Genomic DNA, 18,056 nt, shown 5'->3' on the forward strand with positions numbered 1-18,056 from the left:
TCCATCTACCTACCACATAGCTTATCATTGAACCTGAGAGAATTGGATGACCTTGTTGCCCAGCTTCCTTCTCCTTACATTTTGTTAGGAGATTTCAATGGTCACCATTCTTTCTGGGGTAGCTCCGATGATAATACCAGAGGAAAATTAATAGCTGACTTCATTTATGACAATGATCTTTGCATCTTTAATGACGAATCGCCTACGTATTTCTGCTCAAAAAACCAAACTTTTTCTCATCTAGATCTGACAATTAGCTCTCCACCTTTGTTCCAAGATTTTTCTTGGAGTGTCCACGACGATCTCTGCCACAGTGATCATTATCCTGTAATTCTACGGAATAATGGTCCTTCACCAGAAGACAGGCCACAAAGATGGAAACTCTCCAAAGCTAATTGGCCTCTCTTTGAGGCTCTTTGCATTTCTTCTTTTTCTCAAGATGATCTAGATGAGGCAGAAGACCAACAGGAGAAATGAAGTTGTTTTGTGTCGCTCTCGTCTTGGACATACTCACCAACTGTTATCTGCTCAAGCGAGAACCTCAACCAGTCTGTGAGCACTGCCAGGTCTGCCTGACAGTGAAACACATTCTGATTGAGTGCAAGCATCTCAAACCTTTATTACTTCATTTATTTGCACAACCTTCTCTGTATGATAAGGTTGTGGTTTTTTAAAACAAGCAGGTCTTTGTTTTAAATTTTACATAGATTAGTCATTGTTTGCTACTACAAGGTCCGAGTTTGTTATCGAAATGTCAATTTTTTTTTTTTTCGATTTTTACACACCTTCCTGAGCTTAGAATACATAGATGCAGCAACCATTCAACATTCACGAACCTTAGATATAGGCGACGATGTGCATTAATATATTTTTGATCTTTTTTGCAAATCCGGAAGTGCCACAGTTCAATATGTGCAAGAATAGATAATCGGCTCTAGAAGTCGTATTTTCGGTCGATTTTCTTTGGGTTTGCATTTTTGAAATCTACTGGCAAAATCTGAAAGAATAGCACTTAAAAAATTTCAAAATTCTGCGACAAATTTTACATTTTTTTCAATTTTTTTGCTTTTTGTCTGATTAAACTGAAAAAAATTGAGCAAAGACAGTTTAATAAAGTAAACAAAATGGTACAGTCAAATTTTGATTTTCCTGAAATGATTCGATTTTTATTCAGACATAACGACTCATCCGATTTAAATGATTTTGGTGTCAAATGAAAGAAGATAATAAAAAACCATGACATAAGGAAGCCGTTTTTCGATTCTCGATTTTGCTTTTTTGCTACTTCCGGTTGAAAGTTTGAAGGGTCATATCTCGTGATCTTGACCTTTGATGACCTTGACTTTTATAACGTCAAGGGTCATTGACCTTAGCTATTAGTTAATACTTTGACATTTGGCCTCCGACATGTACTTCCAGTTAAATAGCTGCCCGAAAACAACTTCGAACTGCTCTAGCACGTGACCTAAGTAACCTTGAGGGTTAATTTTTTCGGATTCTTAATGTGCTTTTCATGCTCTTTCCAGTGATATATAATGATCGTTTTTTTTTAAAGAAAATTCGCGATTTTTTCTAATTTGAGTGTTTTTTTTACAATATTTCTGTCTGTTTGAGCTTGGTGTATGTATATCGTATGACCTATTTGATGTAGAACATTGAAATTTGACACACAACAAGACAATTTGAATTTGAATTTGAATTAACCTATGACAAAAAAGTTGAGGTAGGCGTGGCACAACCGGGTTGAATTACTAATTGTTTACATTTTGGGGAAGGGGAATAACTTGCATAGGATACATTTGTTCAAAAAGGAACAAATGCACACAATTACCCCATTATTTCGGCCAGTTTGTGTTAATAGGTCAGCTTTATAGTTCTAAAAAAGGAACGGGTTTTGAAATTTCCATATTTTCAATTTTCGATTTTGACCTTTATTGACATTTGTTGACCTATATCTTTTGACCTGTATGATGTAGAATCTTTAAATTTGGAACACAACATAACATTGAGAATATCAATTAACTTATGCCAAAGAAATGAAGTGGGAGTGGCACATCCGGGTTAAATTACTCATTATTAGTAGTATATGAGCTTTCAATTAGGTCGCATAAAAGGGGATTCCCCATTCCATTTCATTTCATGGGGAAAATGCGCCCCTAATTGAAAGCTCCCATAACATAAAGACCTAAACATCCTACATTTCATAAATTCTTACAGCAAAATTCCCTACATTTCATAAATTCTTACACCTAAATTCCTTACATTTCATAAATTCTTACAGCCCTACATTTCATACACCAAAAACACCTTCAATCAATTTCCTACATTCCATCAAAAAAAGCAAATCAAAAATACCCTTATATAAAATAACATAACATAACAAGTAGATGGGAGATAACTCTTTTTGGATAAAAAACAGACTAAATTAACTCATTTAGAAATAGGATGAGTTTAATTCTAAAACACGAACAACACAGATTCGAAGATTATTCGGGCGACGGTATCTTTTCTTCATTATTTTCTCTAGGTAAAACAATAATTCCAAAAGTAGCTAGCTTTGTTGCAAAAAACAAATCACTCATTTCAAGCGGAGCGAAAGCCATCGGCTCAATCGCTGAAGTGGGAAAGAGTATAAGCGATACAGTGAAACAATCTAACGACTTGAAAGAATTAGAGCTAATAAGAGAACTTCGAAACAGGAGATTAGAAGAAAGGAAAGGAAAAGGTTTTAAAGTTATAGGATAAAAATGATTGTCGTTCACGCTCCAAAAACTTATTTCGGTTCAGGAGATATACAAAAATCATTGGGTTCTCTTCCTGGATTTCCATGGGCGAAATATCCCGGAGAAAAACATCTTCCCGGTCATAATTACACCGGTCCAGGTACTAGGTTAGATCTGCGATTAGACGAAAACGATAAACCCAAACCAGGCGAAGAACCAGTCAATAGAGTTGACGCCGCTGCGCTTAAACACGATATTTTATACAGAAACAAAGACATACAGTTTAGACACGAAGCAGACAAACAAATGATAATAGAACTTGAAAATATTCCAAATCCAACTTTCAAAGAGAGAATGGAAAGAGCATTAATCGTTAAACTGTTAAAAGCAAAGATGAAATTAGGTATGGGATTGGCGGATGAAATTCATAAAGAATTTAGTAAAAAATAAAACTTTTTTAAAAGTCAAAGTGTTTGAAAAAGATGAAATATGGTCAGCCGATTTAATTCATATGCCAGTCGAAAGAGGATTTAAATATTGTTTAACAGTTATAGATTTATATACGAGATATGTATGGGTTATTCCTCTCAAAAACAAAACGGGTTTATCAGTCAAACACTCATTTGAAACGATTATGAAACAATCTAACCGTCATCCAGAAAAACTGTAGGTAGATAAAGGAAGTGAATTTTATAACAAAAATATGAAATCTCTGGGATTTGAAATTTACAGTACGCATAACGAAGGTAAAGCTGTAGTTATTGAAAGATTTAACAGGACTCTAAAAAATAAATTATTCAAAAAGTTCACGGAATTGAAATCTCAAAAATGGCTTAAAATATTACCAGAGGTTGTAGATGAATACAATAACAAAATTCATTCATCTATAGGTGTCACACCAACACAAGCCTCGAGTAATCCAAATATTATAAAGTCAATTAACGCGCAACATAACTACGAAAATGAAATAAAGAATTTAAAGTCGGAGATCGAGTTCGTATTTTCAAATATAAAAGCAAATTCGAAAAAGGTTACGTTGGATACTGGAAGAACGAAATATTCATCGTTGATAAAGTAAACACCACATCACCTCCGACATATGAATTAATCGATCAAGACAAAGAACAAATCATAGGCAGGTTTTATCAAAACGAACTTCAAAAAACCGACTTTTAAAAATGAATGATGAAGAATTTGATAGAAGATCAAGAGATGTAGACAAGCATTTACGCTTTAAATTTTTTAAATTTAAATGCAAATTTATGTTCAAAATATTATTGAATGTGTTTTATCAGAATGTAATACAATTTTTTTAAAAAAAAACCGACTTTTAAAAATGAATGAATTTCTCGATAAATATGGAACCGATACAACCACAAACTTTCAACTTATGAGATGGGCGAATGAGTTAAATATATCACCGTTTTATTATTGTATGAGAGATGAAATAAATGATCTCAAATATAAGAAAGGTAAATTTTACGCTATAACAAATATACATACTTCCGATCAAAAGGAGTTCATCATTCTGCTTTGTACAAAGACTCTGACTTTTATTTCTTCGATTCTTATGGATTAGAACCCACTGAAGAGATAATCCAATTGACTAATAAACCAATCAAATGTTCAACATTTCAAATTCAATTACCGGGACAAAAGTTTTGTGGTCAGCTTTCACTTTGGGTTTTATATCAGTTGAGTTTAGGAAAACAATTCGAAGAAATTGTAATAAATTTAACTCAATAAAAATGGCGAATAAGTTTGGATTAGGTTCTTTATCTTTAGAAACTAAAAAACCTAACACTTCAGCGTGGATAAATAAAGCGAAACCTTACTTCCTGGATCAAATCGGAGACATTCTTCAAGGTGATTTAGATATGAACAATTTTAGCATAACTAATTTAAAGTCTCCGGAAAACGATAATGATGCCATTCACAAGAAATATTTAATGGAACAATTAAATTTAATTGAAGTAAATAAAGAACATTTAAAAGAAAGAATAAATGATGTGAAAAGATTCTTCAAACGACAAATGAATAATAAAGATTTTATTGATGATACTAAATTACAACAAGAAGTAACAAGTTTGAAAAGTTTTATTCAAAAAGAATTAGTCAATGTAGTAGATAAAACTCAGTTACAAACTTTAAGTTCATTAATATCTAATTTAGATGATAAGATTAAAAAGCAAAAAAAAAGATCTTAAACAACTAATAGATAATATTAATCCAGGTATAAGTGAAGACAAATTGCAACGGGAATTAACTAAATTTAAAACTGAATTACAAAAAGAACTAACAAATATTCAACAAAACATAGATGATAGTGTTATTCAACAACAGATAACCACTATTAATAACCTAGTTTTAAAACAGGACAAAAATATACTCGCATTAGAAAAAAAGTTTCTCAAGAAAGAATCATATTATTTTAATATTCCATTTAGATTTTTGGGTTTTGATAGTGGTTCTATTACTGATAATATTGATAAATCAAAAGATTATGAATATAAAACATATGGATTTACAGCAAATATTAGACTATATTCTGCGCCAAATTATCCTATTCTTCCCAAAAAAAATTTTGATGTTAATTATCCATATATTTTTAAATTTCGAGGAAAACTTACAATTGAAATAACATTTCCTATACAGGTAAAAGTTGATTCATTATTCTTCAGACAAGGCTATCTTTTAACTAATAAAAAATTTAACGCTAAAAAAGTTCTTCAGTTTATCAATGGTACAAAAAATGTAGAAACTAAAGAATTAGAAATTAACGATGAAAACAACAAGCTTAGTCACTTACATGAAATTAAAACGAATGGAAAATATATAGATAGGTTTAGAATGTTAATAATACCAGATAATGAAGAAGATGAATTTACATTGAGTGATTTTGATATGTTATTGGAAACGGAAACTCCACCATCAATGAATATTATTAGAAATCCAGAACCAAAAAAAGAAGTATTCAGTTATCAGTTTTTACGAGCAACAGACTTTGAATACGTAAAACTATATTTTGTTGATAATGGTAAATTTACCTCAATTGATATTCATAAAAGTCAACAAAATAAAGAATTTATAATAAGAGATGATGTATTTGCTAAAATATTTGTCTCTATTGAAAAACCAAAATTTTCAGTTCATCTGAATAAGATTAATGATTCGAAAGAACAAATATCATTAGTAACTGTAAATGTTTTTAGTAAAGCAGCTTTATCAGAAATTCACTTAATTTAATTACCTAAAAATGGAACTCGAAAGTAGACAAAACTACATGATAGAAAAACAAAATGAACTAAAAGAAAAACTAAAACAATTCAACAAATGTAGAAAAACATGGAGTAAAATCGATTCTGTTTTCAAAACATTAAGTACAGTTTTAACAATAGGGATAACGGTGGCAACAGCCGTAACCGGTGGATTAATGCTTCCAATAATCGTCCCAACTGTATTAGCCTCGTTCACTGCCGTTCAAACTTCATCTTGTGGTTTGATTACTTTAGGTTTTACATCAAAACAAAAAGCTTATTATAAAAGGAAAACAAAAATTTTAAATACATATCTTAATAAATTATTCATTTTTTTCGAAAGATCGAGAGAAGATAAGAACATAACCATTGAAGAATTAGAAGAATTCAATGAAATTTTAGATAAATTTGATGTAGAAATATCATCAATAAAAGTTAAAATTCCTAGTTAAAAATAGTTGCTTTAAAAATAGTTGCTTTAAAAATATGAATAAAATTGATAATATGAATAAATTGATATCACATGATCTCTTATGTTATGGAGCATATGTCTAACGAATTTATATCATTTAGCGGACAAATTGAATTAGATGGAAAGATAGCCTAACATGGAAAATACCTACAAGACATAAAATTTGTAGGTCCTGATATCATGACTTTTGTCGATTTCTTCCTTGCGCTGGATAAAAAATCGGATATTACTCATTCCTATTTCACAGGAAAAATGATTTTCCATAAAAACCCTAGTGGTGATCAAAGCTCATTATAATTTTTTTTTTTTTTCGAAACAATAAAAATTCCTAGTTAAAAATAGTTGCTTTAAAAATATGAATAAAAATGAAATTGTAGACGATAAAAAATTCATACCAGTGAAAATTTTAGACGAGATTATTGACAAGATTATCTCTGATGAATTAAAAAATATGAATAAATTCATATCAAATGAACTTTTTCCCGATGTTATTCACCTTATCTCTAATGAATTTATAACATTTAAAGGGCAAATTGAAACAGTTGGAGAGATAACTCAAGATGGAAAATACAAACAAGACATGAAATTTGTAGGTTTTAATACCAAAACTTTTGTAAATTTCCTCAGAAAAATCAGATGCTTCCGATTGGTATTTCACAGGAAAAATCATTTTCCGTAAAAACAATTTCAAAGAAATAAAAAGATCAAAAAAGGGTAGTGGTGTTAGCCTACTCAAAAAGATAAAAGAATATATCGGTATAAATTGTTATATACCGAGCGATGGATGTTGCTTTGTAAAATGCGTTAATCGTGTTTTAAACGAAGACTACACGAGAGAATTTCAAGATTTCATCAACAGTTTTCAAAAATCAAACAGAAAAGGAGTTATGACAACTGCTAGAATTTGCGAATTCAATAAGAAATTTAATACTAATTTTCAAATATATATGCCCAAACATAGACATTTTCAACCAAAGAAAGTAACCGAAGAATTAGATTGGGTTTTTTATTTACACAAAGAACATTTCTGTTTGATAAGAAGAAATAACAAAGCTTTGGGCATTAAAGAAATAGAAGATAATTACGATGAAAACGTATGGAGAACTTGTGAAGATGATAATGCGGTAACGCAAGTTTCACTTCTAAAACTAAACGTTTTTCCAACCATTCCCGATTATTGTTTATACGCATGGGATTGCGAAACCTATTGCGAAAAAGAAACGAATAAAGCCATTCCTTATTGTTGTACTTTAGTCAATTTGGAAAAACTGAGGAAAAGATTAGATGATTATAATAATTACTTACGTGATTTAAGTGATTTTAATGAGACTCTAGATTTTAAGCCGTCAGATCCCATTTCAGAAGAATTTTACAACAAACTCATGACTAATATAGTAGAAATATTTGTAGGTACAGATTGTATAGATCAAATGTTACAACGTTTAGGAAAAGTAGATGAGAAAGGACTAACCTTAATTTCCCATAACGGCAGTGGATTTGATAACTGGATCATGATCAAAAACGTAAAAAAACTAACACAATGCCCTTTAAAAACAGCTAGAGGAATTCTGTCTCTACCTTTAACTAATTCATTCACCGATGAATATTTACAGAAAAAATGGAAAAGACAGAAAGAAATAAAGGGTAACTCTAATTATTTGCAAAATATTAATTTCACATGTTCCTATCAACACGAATCATCTAGTTTGGCAGCATGGGGAAATTCGAATTACCAAAACCAGTTCAGACACTGAAATACATTCTTACCCCGGTGCCCAAATCCATCACATACAGTCAATCCTGGAATCATACGACCATGATCCCAAACCTACTACCATTATTCTTCATGTAGGCCTCAACAACCGTGATCAGCTACCAAAGACCTCCTTTAACCAAGCCCAGAAATTAATCGCCACAGCCAACAAAACCTTCCCACACTTCAAGATCCTCTTCACATGTATACCCATTTCAAATAAAATCTCGAAGAAAGCACAACAGAACCTCAGCACTCTCAACAACATGATGATGGAGTCCAGTATCAACAGCGCAACAATCTTACCACCCTACGAAGAAGAATTCGAACCAGTTGATAATCTTCATTGGTCTCCAGAAACAGCAAACAGCATTTATTTGTTTTGGATACACCAGCTTCAAGCATCGAGTAAGTCTTTAAACTAATTACTGGGGATAAAAATACTGAGAGGCCACCGCTAGGCCAAACTGTAGTTAACTTGAGCCGCAAAATTCTCACACCCCTTCAGCATTCAATCTTAGACCGTGGACTTAAATTTATTCACACACCAAAGATAGCTGACTTGAATTATCTCCGACCATCCATTGAACGATTTCAACGAAATCTTAGCTGCACATATTTTTTTCGAAACCACCCCCCACGTGGTGCTAGAACAATGTTTATTCCTAAATCCACGTGGACACCCCCTCAGGCCGCCATCCATCCTGAAATATTGAAATTATTTGCGAGTATGAATAGCCAAACAGTGAACCTTTCCATAACACACGAAAAGCCTAATCTCACACGAGTGGAACGTGAAGCGTTAAACTTACTTAAGAAAGACGATAGCATTGTTATTAAAAAGAGTGACAAAGGTTCATGTTGTGTCATTCTGAATAGGGAGGATTATGTTTCAGAAGCAGAGAATCAACTGAATAATCCTAAACATTATGCTATTTTACCGAAACCAATTTTCAAAGAAACTGCTAACATGATTAACAATATTCTTGCCGATTTAGTCAAAACTAGTTATCTAAAACAGAAACAATATGACTACCTGTCTGCCAAACCTGATTGTCGCGAGAGACATTTGTATACTTTGCCTAAAATCCATAAGAATCCAACAAAGGAGTGGTTTATCTCGAATAAAATCCCTAAAGGTCGCCCGATTATATCTGACTTTGGTAGTGAGTCATATGCAGTGTCAGAATACATTGATCATTTCTTACTACCTCTAGCATGTCAACATCGCGCCTACCTCAAAGACACAACCGATTTTGTCAATAAAATAAAAAATCTTCGAGTTCCCTCTAATGCTATTTTAATTTCTATCGACGCTTCTTCTATGTATACCAATATCGATAACACTACTGGTTTAACGGCAGTTCGTAAAGCTTTTAATAGAAACCCAGATCCAAACAGACCCGACGATGCAATTCTACAGCTTTTAGAGATTTGTCTTAGTCGAAACGATTTCACATTTAATGGTAAAACATATTTACAAACTTCAGGGACAGCAATGGGCAAACGATTTGCCCCTTCGTACGCAAACCTTTTCATGGCAGAGTGGGAACGTGAGGTGTTGCCCCTCTGTCCATTTGACCCACTTTTTTACGGACGCTTTTTGGATGACATCTTTATGGTTTGGACTTATTCTATCGAACAGTTTTGGGAATTCTTTGAAATTCTCAACAACCACCATCCTTCTATCAAACTAACCGCAAACGTGAGTGACAAAAGCATAGACTTTCTCGATACCACAGTCTTTAAGGGAGATTCCATAGCAGAAACAAATAAACTGGATATTAAAGTGTATTTCAAAGAAACTGATACTCATCAACTCTTGCAAAAGAGCTCCTTTCACCCAAAACATACCTTTTCTGGTATAATTAAGTCACAAGTTTTACGATTTCATCGAATTTGTACAAGATCTTCCGATTTCAACCAAGCCTGTACGATTGTTTTCTCAAAACTGAAAGAGCCTGGGTACTCTAAACGATTTTTACGAAACATAAAAAAATTCCACCTTAGCACAGATAGCAGCTAAAAACAGACTTTATGCCGAAGTACCTCCAGGTTTAAGAAGTGCTCCATGTTTGTCCAGTAGATGCAAAACATGTCCCTTTATATCAGAAACTCAGTATTTTGTAAGCAACTCTACGAATAAAAGGTACCCGATCCAGGAACATCTAACATGTGAACATTCGAATGTAATATATTTAATTTCATGCAAGAAATGCCCCAAACAATATGTAGGAGAAACTAAGAATAATTTACGAACTCGCTTTAATGCTCATAGGTCAGACATCAAATTAAAGAAAGACAAGCCTGTTTCTAATCATTTCAACCTCGACGACCATTCAATAGACGATCTCACCCTAATCCCAATTGAGCGTATAGAAATTGACTTGCCCGAAGATGAAACTACCAAATTCCGTCAATCTAGGGAGGCCCATTGGATTGAGACATTAAATACAGCAAGACCTAAAGGACTAAATATTCATCATAATGTAGGCATAGCACCCTTTGTTGTCCCGTTTAATACAACCAGCAATCGAGCAAGCAAGATAGTTCATGCCCACTATAAGAGCCTTCAAGAGAAATTCCCCCATGTCTATAAGCAGAAAATGATAGTTGCATATTCAAAAAATAAGAACTTAAATGATAATATTGTTCATAGTAAACTAAAAACAATCAGTACATAACAGATACTATACTTCTCGCCCATGGGGCGAGTTACTTTTTCTAATTTCAGATCAGAATAAGAACAGAAGAAAACCCAATATCAAGACCCTTAATCCTAATTTCTAAATAAAGTGTCTGCTCCACCCTAGGCCTGTACATTTGGGAGAATCAAACCCTCCCTTCCCCGAAATCTAATTATTTGCAAAATATTAATTTCACATGTTCCTATCAACACGAATCATCTAGTTTGGCAGCATGGGGATATTCATCTAATCTACCAATGAATTTGAGAAAGATCGAGGATGTTAATATTGCAAAATACACTAAATATAATTGGGAATCTTTAAGACACGAATGGGAACCTTACGCTAAAAGAGATACTCTATATCTCGGAGCTTGTTTGATAAAATACAATCAGGCCATGAAAAAAACTGTCTTCCAAAACGTTTCCAATAATCTAACGGCTACTTCTTTATCTTTAAAGGGTTGGTATTATTTATATCATTACGATAAAGAAATGGTTGAAGAAGAATGGTATGAAAGTACTAGAATGGTTCCGAAACATACGGAAAAACAAAACGTAGAAAAAGTTTACTCGCATACTCATCCTTTTATAAGATATTTTATCAGACAAAGTATTAAAGGAGGAAGAGTTTCGGCAAATCGAAAATCATTTGAAACGGATAAAATGAATGAGATCTGCACCATATTAAAAGAATACAATGAAAGTGACACTGAAGGAATAATAGATTTATTCAAAGAATACAGTGTTAACCCAAAAGATAAAACGGAAGTTCACGCTTAACTCAAAGAACTGGACTATTCTAAACTGATGGCATTTGACGCTAATGGGTTGTACGCTTCTGCCATGACAGAAGGTGAATATCCTAAAGCGGAAAGTGCAAGAGCGTTTCTACCAGAAGAAGAAAAAGAATTTGTAAAACTGTTCAATAAACAAAAATTCAGACCTAGAACTGCTATTTTAAAAGTTTGGTTTGAATATCCCAAAAAAATGCTCTTTCAACCCATACCAGCTAAAGATAAAATAACTTTTACGAATAGAATAGGTCAGAAGGAAACTGGCACTAAAATCAGGTTCAGAAATGGTTTCTGTCACGACGTTTTAACATCAGTTGATATTCAAGAAATAGTGAAATCCGGTGGTAAAATTATTAGAATATTAGATTGTATAGTATACGAAGGAAATTTTAAAACTCCACCATACAGAGATTATATTTTAATTTTGAAGGAATTAAGGAATAAATACAAAAAAGAAGGAGATATGGTTGCTAGTAATTGCATGAAATTATTAGGTAATTCCTTATACGGTAAATCTATTCAGAAGGATATAAATACATCGAGACATCTATGGAGTGAAGCGACTTTTAAAGCCAACTTCGATTCACACGTCAAAAGCTATGAAAAAGTAAATGATAGTCAATATATAGTTGAGATGAATGAAGAAGAAAAAGAGTTTGTTCCTCCAAAGGATTTTACTAGATTAACATCCACTCATTTAGGTGCATTTATATTATCTCACAGTAAAAAAAATAATAAACAATTTCATTCACGTCATAGATGGATTTTATAAGCCGGAAATATACTATACAGATACTGATAGTTTTTACATTTCGTCTAGTAATTGGGATAAATTAAATGAAGCTGGGTTGGTGTCTGAAAACGAATATAGCAAAGGGAAGAATGATTACGGTGATGGTGGAATCATATTTGGTTTATATTTAGCGCCAAAAGTAAAATACAATATCATTCTAACTTCCGATGGTGTTTTAAAAGAAAAGAAACCGTTTAAGGGTTACTCTAACTATAAGATTAAGGTAGAAGACTACATTCAATTAGCTAGTGGACATGACGTAACGAATGAATTTAAGAAACCTTGGGTAAAAAGTTTTACTGATGGAATAGTTATTCCTAATGAAACACAAAAGAAAGTTTTCAGAAGTTATCTGAATCTCGTTAAGAGAAAAGCACCAAACAGTGTAGGAATTATGTATCCTTACAACAATAAAGATGAGATGTGTTTGGATGAAAACTATGAATTTGATGAATTCGTTTATCTAACTATTCAAGAAGAGAATGAAGAGTGTTAATTTTTTTGTTTTAAATGAAGTTGAATAACAATTTCCTCGTTACCAAAATCTATAAATCTATTTTTACCATCTTTGATTTCCAGATTTATATCTTTAATCATAAAGGAATTAAGTGGTAAATACGTCGTTTGAAATGGTTTCTCTATAATTCTATATCCAATAGGAACAGTGAATGTTGGAAGACTGTAAATAATCTGACGTTTGTATTTATTGAAAAATCCACCGTTTATTAAATTGCAATGTATATTTATCACATCGATATCATTCTCGATATTAGCTTTGTGTGGTGCTAAAGTGGATTGGGTGTATATTTTTTTATCAAAGCCTAGTAAAGTATTCAATGAATTTTCTACGTTGAAATCAACTTGACTATTATTTCTTAATATCAATTTTATTTTGTTTAGATTCAAATTACCTTCGAATTCGATATTGTTTTTACCATTTGCACTTCCTCCATATTCAGATAGGTATTCGTTAATGGCTATGTATTCATAGCTTCCTGGTAGTAAACGTATGGTTTTGAATGTAGCTCCATTATCTGTTGATATTTTTATTTGATTATTTTTTTCGTTGATATTTCTAATGGAATTGTAAACAGAGAAATACTTTAATCCCAATTCATATTCTTGATTGCGATCGAGTTCGTACTCATAATCTGGAGACGATTTAATGTCTGATTTATTCGAGGTGATGACGAATAGTTGTTCTTTATTTGACATTTTTAATCACGCTTTTATAATCGTTTTTATCTATGATACCTTTCTCTAGGAGTCTTTTTAATATACAATTCACTTCATTAAATTGTCTGTGCGATCGATGTCCTTCTTTCATTGCCGCTAATATTAATCGTAATCTATTAAGCAATTCTTCGTTGTTGTCGGATAAAAACGTTATACCTTGTCCACCTTTTTCTCTAGCTATCAGGTCTTCGAATTCGTCTATTTCTTGTATGATTGGTGGATAATCATCTGCATAATCATCTGATTCCTCTTCATCAGGAATAACTTTATTTAAATATGTTTCAACTGCTTTCAATCTTCTTGTTTCGGGTCCTGACTTTCTTATTGCATCTAGAAATTTGGAGTATGCTAGTAAATCCTTGTAATCGGCAGTGCCAATATACCCGCCATTCATTAAATCTATTAATCCTGTCGTTAATGTAAATATTAAGTTTTTTGTGTCGATTTTGAATATAGGGGAATTTGCCCTAAATTTTATTCTAAATCCATTAAACAATAACCCCTTATCATCAATGATTGGTGTAATACTCTTTGGTAAATCTGCTTTAGGGTTTGAAAAAAGACGATTTATATCATCTAATGTCCTAATTATGATTTCATCATCTTTAATGGGATATTCTATTTGATGAGGTTCTATAGGAAGGATGAGTCTCTTTTTAATATCCTCTTGAGATTTTAATATGGGTTGAAATAGAGTCTGTAGATTATCCGTTAATCCGAGTTGTTGTAATCTGTTATTTTCAACTTGGGTCTTTATTTTATTCTTAGCTTTGATATATTCTCTATTTCTTTTTAAAATATTATTCCAATCCATTTTAAAAAAAATAAAATTAACATATATCGTTCATAACTCTAAATACATATCCATGATCATCTGGATATCTCCATTGAGCTTTACAAACCTTTTTAAATGCATCTCAGTCCATTCCGTGATTTATCGATTGAACGATTTGAGATAAATCTTTGTCGTTTAATTCAAATAATAAAAAACAATTTGCATTTTTTCTAATGAACATAGAATCCATCCCGTAAAAAGATTGGGATTGGTATATGCAGTGACAGTTGTGATGTCTTCCTTTCGTGAAGAATTCTTGTTGAACGGCTTGATTTCTTTGCGCCACGCAGTCGTCAAACAACATTAAGTTCTTTCGCTCGCTATCAATTTGAGACAAATCTAGATCATTAACATTTTTCGTAAGAAAAACTTTTATATCCGTTGGTTTCTTTCCTTCGATGTAGTTATCTATGAAATCTTTCAATTCCACTTCTTCTTCGTTTTCTTTGTAATATTGAAATAGGTCTTGAACATCTCTCTTTGGTAGATATTCTAAAGTTTTGAGAAATTGATAATACGATTGCTCTGGTGTTGTTGTGTAGATATACACAGAATCGAAATCTAAAAGGTTTGGTGTTGTCAACATGTTAAAAGTGAGATGAGTTTTCCCAGAACCGGAACTACCGCATATACACATGAGCATTGGGTTATTAGGAAATATTTCTGAATGATTAAATTTTTTACCCATTTTTTATTATTTTAATTTGTTCCAAAAATCACTCCTTCTCCTTTATACTTCAAAAGATATATTCCTTCTCCAGTGCGTATATTTTTTAAAAATATTCCATTACCCTTATGTTTGAATTTGATTTCTCCTGTGTCAGTACTATCTACTAATTTATTTAATCCTTGTTTAACAGTTTTCTTGGTTTCTTCACTAAATCTTTTTCCAAATTCTTTCATTGTGCCTATCATTTCTCCCACTCCTGAACCTTTCTTTTCCGTTTTAGGTTTTTCAATCTCTGCTGCCAACTTTTCCATTTTTAAGTTATGTCTACGTTGTTCGGCTGCGTTCTTTTCGTTGGCAGCTTTTGTAGCAGCAGCTTCTGCAATAGCAGCTTTCTTTGCGTTGGCAGTTTTTATTCCACCAGCTGTAGCACCAGCCACTGTAGCCGCCGCGGTAATACCAGCAAATATTAAAGGTAGGGAAAATATAAATCCACCTTCTTTTGCGTTCGCGTCAATTCTTTCTAAATCTATATCGTCTCTGACTTTACAATATTTGTATTTATCAATAAGTTTTTTAGTTATGCTGATTTTTTTACCATTATAAGTTATTGTAGTTGGTGAAGCTGTTTCTATAGCTTCTATTATTTTCATAACTAAAGTTTCTGGTTTCATTTTTAAAGGTGTATTTTTTACTCAATTCTTATCATTCTTCTCCTGCTATTTTAATTAAATGTTGCTTCTTCTAAAAATAAACAATAACCTGTTACATCTCCTTGTGTTTTTTCAATATGAATATTTATGTTCACTCCTGTTTTGAAAAGATCTTCTTGGTGAGCGGATAGATCAAAACAGAAGATTGGATGATTAAGTGCAAAATCTACATATTCAAACTGAGGTAGATTTCCGAATAATTCACACATATTTTTATAGTTTCTATACAATTCATTATAATCCTTTGTGGTTGGATTAATTGTTAAAGGTTGGTTAGGATAATTATCGTTGTTTACTCTTACTTGAACTTTATGGATTAAAGGATCTTGAGTTTGGTTCATTGCCACTCTAAAGACATTATTGTTATTCGTTTGAGAATCTGGTAAGTTCTTGAAACCAACTATTAAATATCTTGCTGGTTTAATAGTGTTAGTGATTGGCCATGTAGTGGATTCTGCGGTTAAAGTCATGCTACCTACAGTGTTACGATGAAGAAAAGCTATTTCAATATCTTTAGTTAACGAGTTGAATATTTTCGTTTCTACTTCAATTGATGGTGTTATTACGGGTATGAAAAGTTGGAGATTCGTTATTTCTAATTTTGCATCTGAACCATTCTCTCCAAAGAATATCTTATCGTCGTTTATTTCTCTTTGTAGATGAATTTTATATGGTAAGCCTATAGAAACTTTTCTATGTTCCAACAGACCGAATAAAGGATAAAATTTCCAATTTACATAATTACCCCACCTATTATTCTCAACAACATTATTATACTGAAGTACTCGTTTTTCGAATCCATGATTAACTGCTCGTCCTACTCTTTCTATCGTGTTTCGAGCAACAACTCTCACTCTAGCTAAATCGGCATCATTTGCAAGATTTCTTACTGGTTCCTTTAAAATACTTCCATCACCAACATCGGGTATCCAGCCTGAAACTGAATCGAAATCTTTAGGATATAAAACTGTTTTCAACATTGTGTCGAATTCCCCAGGATGTTTGATTGTTTCTATCGGATTTGAACCAGCTTCCAAAACCATCTCGCTAAAAAAAGATGGAAAGATATTGTTTTCTAAAGTTGTATTAGTTTGTGGTACTTGATTCTGAGTGGCGTCTTTGATTTTGAAATCGCATCTGAAATAAGCATCGGAAAGAAGCAACCAATTCGATAATGAATTTATTTCGAAGGTAATTCTACCACCATCATTCAATTGGGATTTAGAACCAACGGTGGGAGAGATGATAATATAATCCTCTTTTTTCTTGTTAAATGAATAACGAATTGGATCGTATAATCTAAAGATTGGATCTAGTATTTTATTCGCCATTTTTAAGGTTTAAAATTTGCTTTTTTTGATGGAATGTAGGAAATTGATTGAAGGTGTTTTTGGTGTATGAAATTTAGGGCTGTAAGAATTTATGAAATGTAGGGAATTTAGGTGTAAGAATTTATGAAATGTAGGGAATTTTGCTGTAAGAATTTATGAAATGTAGGATGTTTAGGTCTTTATGTTATGGGAGCTTTCAATTAGGGGCGCATTTTCCCCATGAAATGAAATGGAATGGGGAATCCCCTTTTATGCGACCTAATTGAAAGCTCATATACTACTATTATTGACATTTTTGGCCAGGGGCATAACTCTCAAATTATACATTTGTTCAAAATGGAACTTTGCATACAATTACTTCATCTGTTGAACCACGTTGTCTTAGAAGTTCGATTGTTTCAGCTTTATAGTTCAAAAAAGGAACATGTTTTAAAAATTCAAAATTTTCAATTTTTGACCTTGACCTTTTTTGACCTTGACTTTTGTAGGAGCAAAGGTCATTCACGTTGGCTATCTATTTACACTTTCATATTTGCTGTCCTATTTCAACTTCCGGTTTTATAGCCGTATATATATTTAAAAACATTGATGACTTGTATCTCGTAACCTTGACTTTTGTTGACCGTCTCCTTTTCAATGTCAAATGTCATTGACCTTGGCTATCTTCTGATACTTTCATTTGTGAGGTAAGTCTACTTCCGGTATAACAATCTTCCAAAGAATTAATCCTTCTCAACTTTAGACTGTTCTTGCACGTGATGTAATTATCGTAGAAGGTAGATTTTTTCAGAGT

General features: G+C 32.3%; 6 protein-coding genes across 6 annotated transcripts; 4 read left to right on the forward strand and 2 right to left on the reverse strand.

The window, feature by feature from the left end:
- Positions 1-2,747: 2,747 nt before the first annotated feature.
- Positions 2,748-3,173, forward strand: LOTGIDRAFT_165460 (hypothetical protein; the record flags this gene model as incomplete). The annotated part of the gene is made up of 1 exon (XM_009062474.1): positions 2,748-3,173. One exon carries the CDS (start codon positions 2,748-2,750, stop codon positions 3,171-3,173), a length of 426 nt encoding a protein of 141 aa, XP_009060722.1.
- A 1,298-nt stretch (positions 3,174-4,471) lies between these two features.
- Positions 4,472-5,969, forward strand: LOTGIDRAFT_165461 (hypothetical protein; the record flags this gene model as incomplete). The annotated part of the gene is made up of 2 exons (XM_009062475.1): positions 4,472-4,801; positions 4,896-5,969. 2 exons carry the CDS (start codon positions 4,472-4,474, stop codon positions 5,967-5,969), a joined length of 1,404 nt encoding a protein of 467 aa, XP_009060723.1.
- Positions 5,970-7,339: 1,370 nt separating this feature from the next.
- On the forward strand, positions 7,340-8,206 carry LOTGIDRAFT_165462 (hypothetical protein; the record flags this gene model as incomplete). Its single annotated transcript, XM_009062476.1, has 1 exon — positions 7,340-8,206. One exon carries the CDS (start codon positions 7,340-7,342, stop codon positions 8,204-8,206), a length of 867 nt encoding a protein of 288 aa, XP_009060724.1.
- A 3,495-nt stretch (positions 8,207-11,701) lies between these two features.
- On the forward strand, positions 11,702-12,977 carry LOTGIDRAFT_165463 (hypothetical protein; the record flags this gene model as incomplete). Its single annotated transcript, XM_009062477.1, has 2 exons — positions 11,702-12,389; positions 12,448-12,977. 2 exons carry the CDS (start codon positions 11,702-11,704, stop codon positions 12,975-12,977), a joined length of 1,218 nt encoding a protein of 405 aa, XP_009060725.1.
- A 1,657-nt stretch (positions 12,978-14,634) lies between these two features.
- Positions 14,635-15,240, reverse strand: LOTGIDRAFT_125807 (hypothetical protein; the record flags this gene model as incomplete). Its single annotated transcript, XM_009062478.1, has 1 exon — positions 14,635-15,240. The coding sequence occupies one exon, from the start codon at positions 15,238-15,240 to the stop codon at positions 14,635-14,637; it is 606 nt and encodes a 201-aa protein (XP_009060726.1).
- Positions 15,241-15,251: 11 nt separating this feature from the next.
- On the reverse strand, positions 15,252-17,263 carry LOTGIDRAFT_165464 (hypothetical protein; the record flags this gene model as incomplete). Its single annotated transcript, XM_009062479.1, has 2 exons — positions 15,252-15,883; positions 15,982-17,263. 2 exons carry the CDS (start codon positions 17,261-17,263, stop codon positions 15,252-15,254), a joined length of 1,914 nt encoding a protein of 637 aa, XP_009060727.1.
- Positions 17,264-18,056: the final 793 nt, after the last annotated feature.

This window comes from Lottia gigantea (genome assembly GCF_000327385.1).
Source record: "Lottia gigantea unplaced genomic scaffold LOTGIsca_51, whole genome shotgun sequence".
NCBI classification, from domain to species: Eukaryota; Metazoa; Mollusca; class Gastropoda; family Lottiidae; genus Lottia; species Lottia gigantea.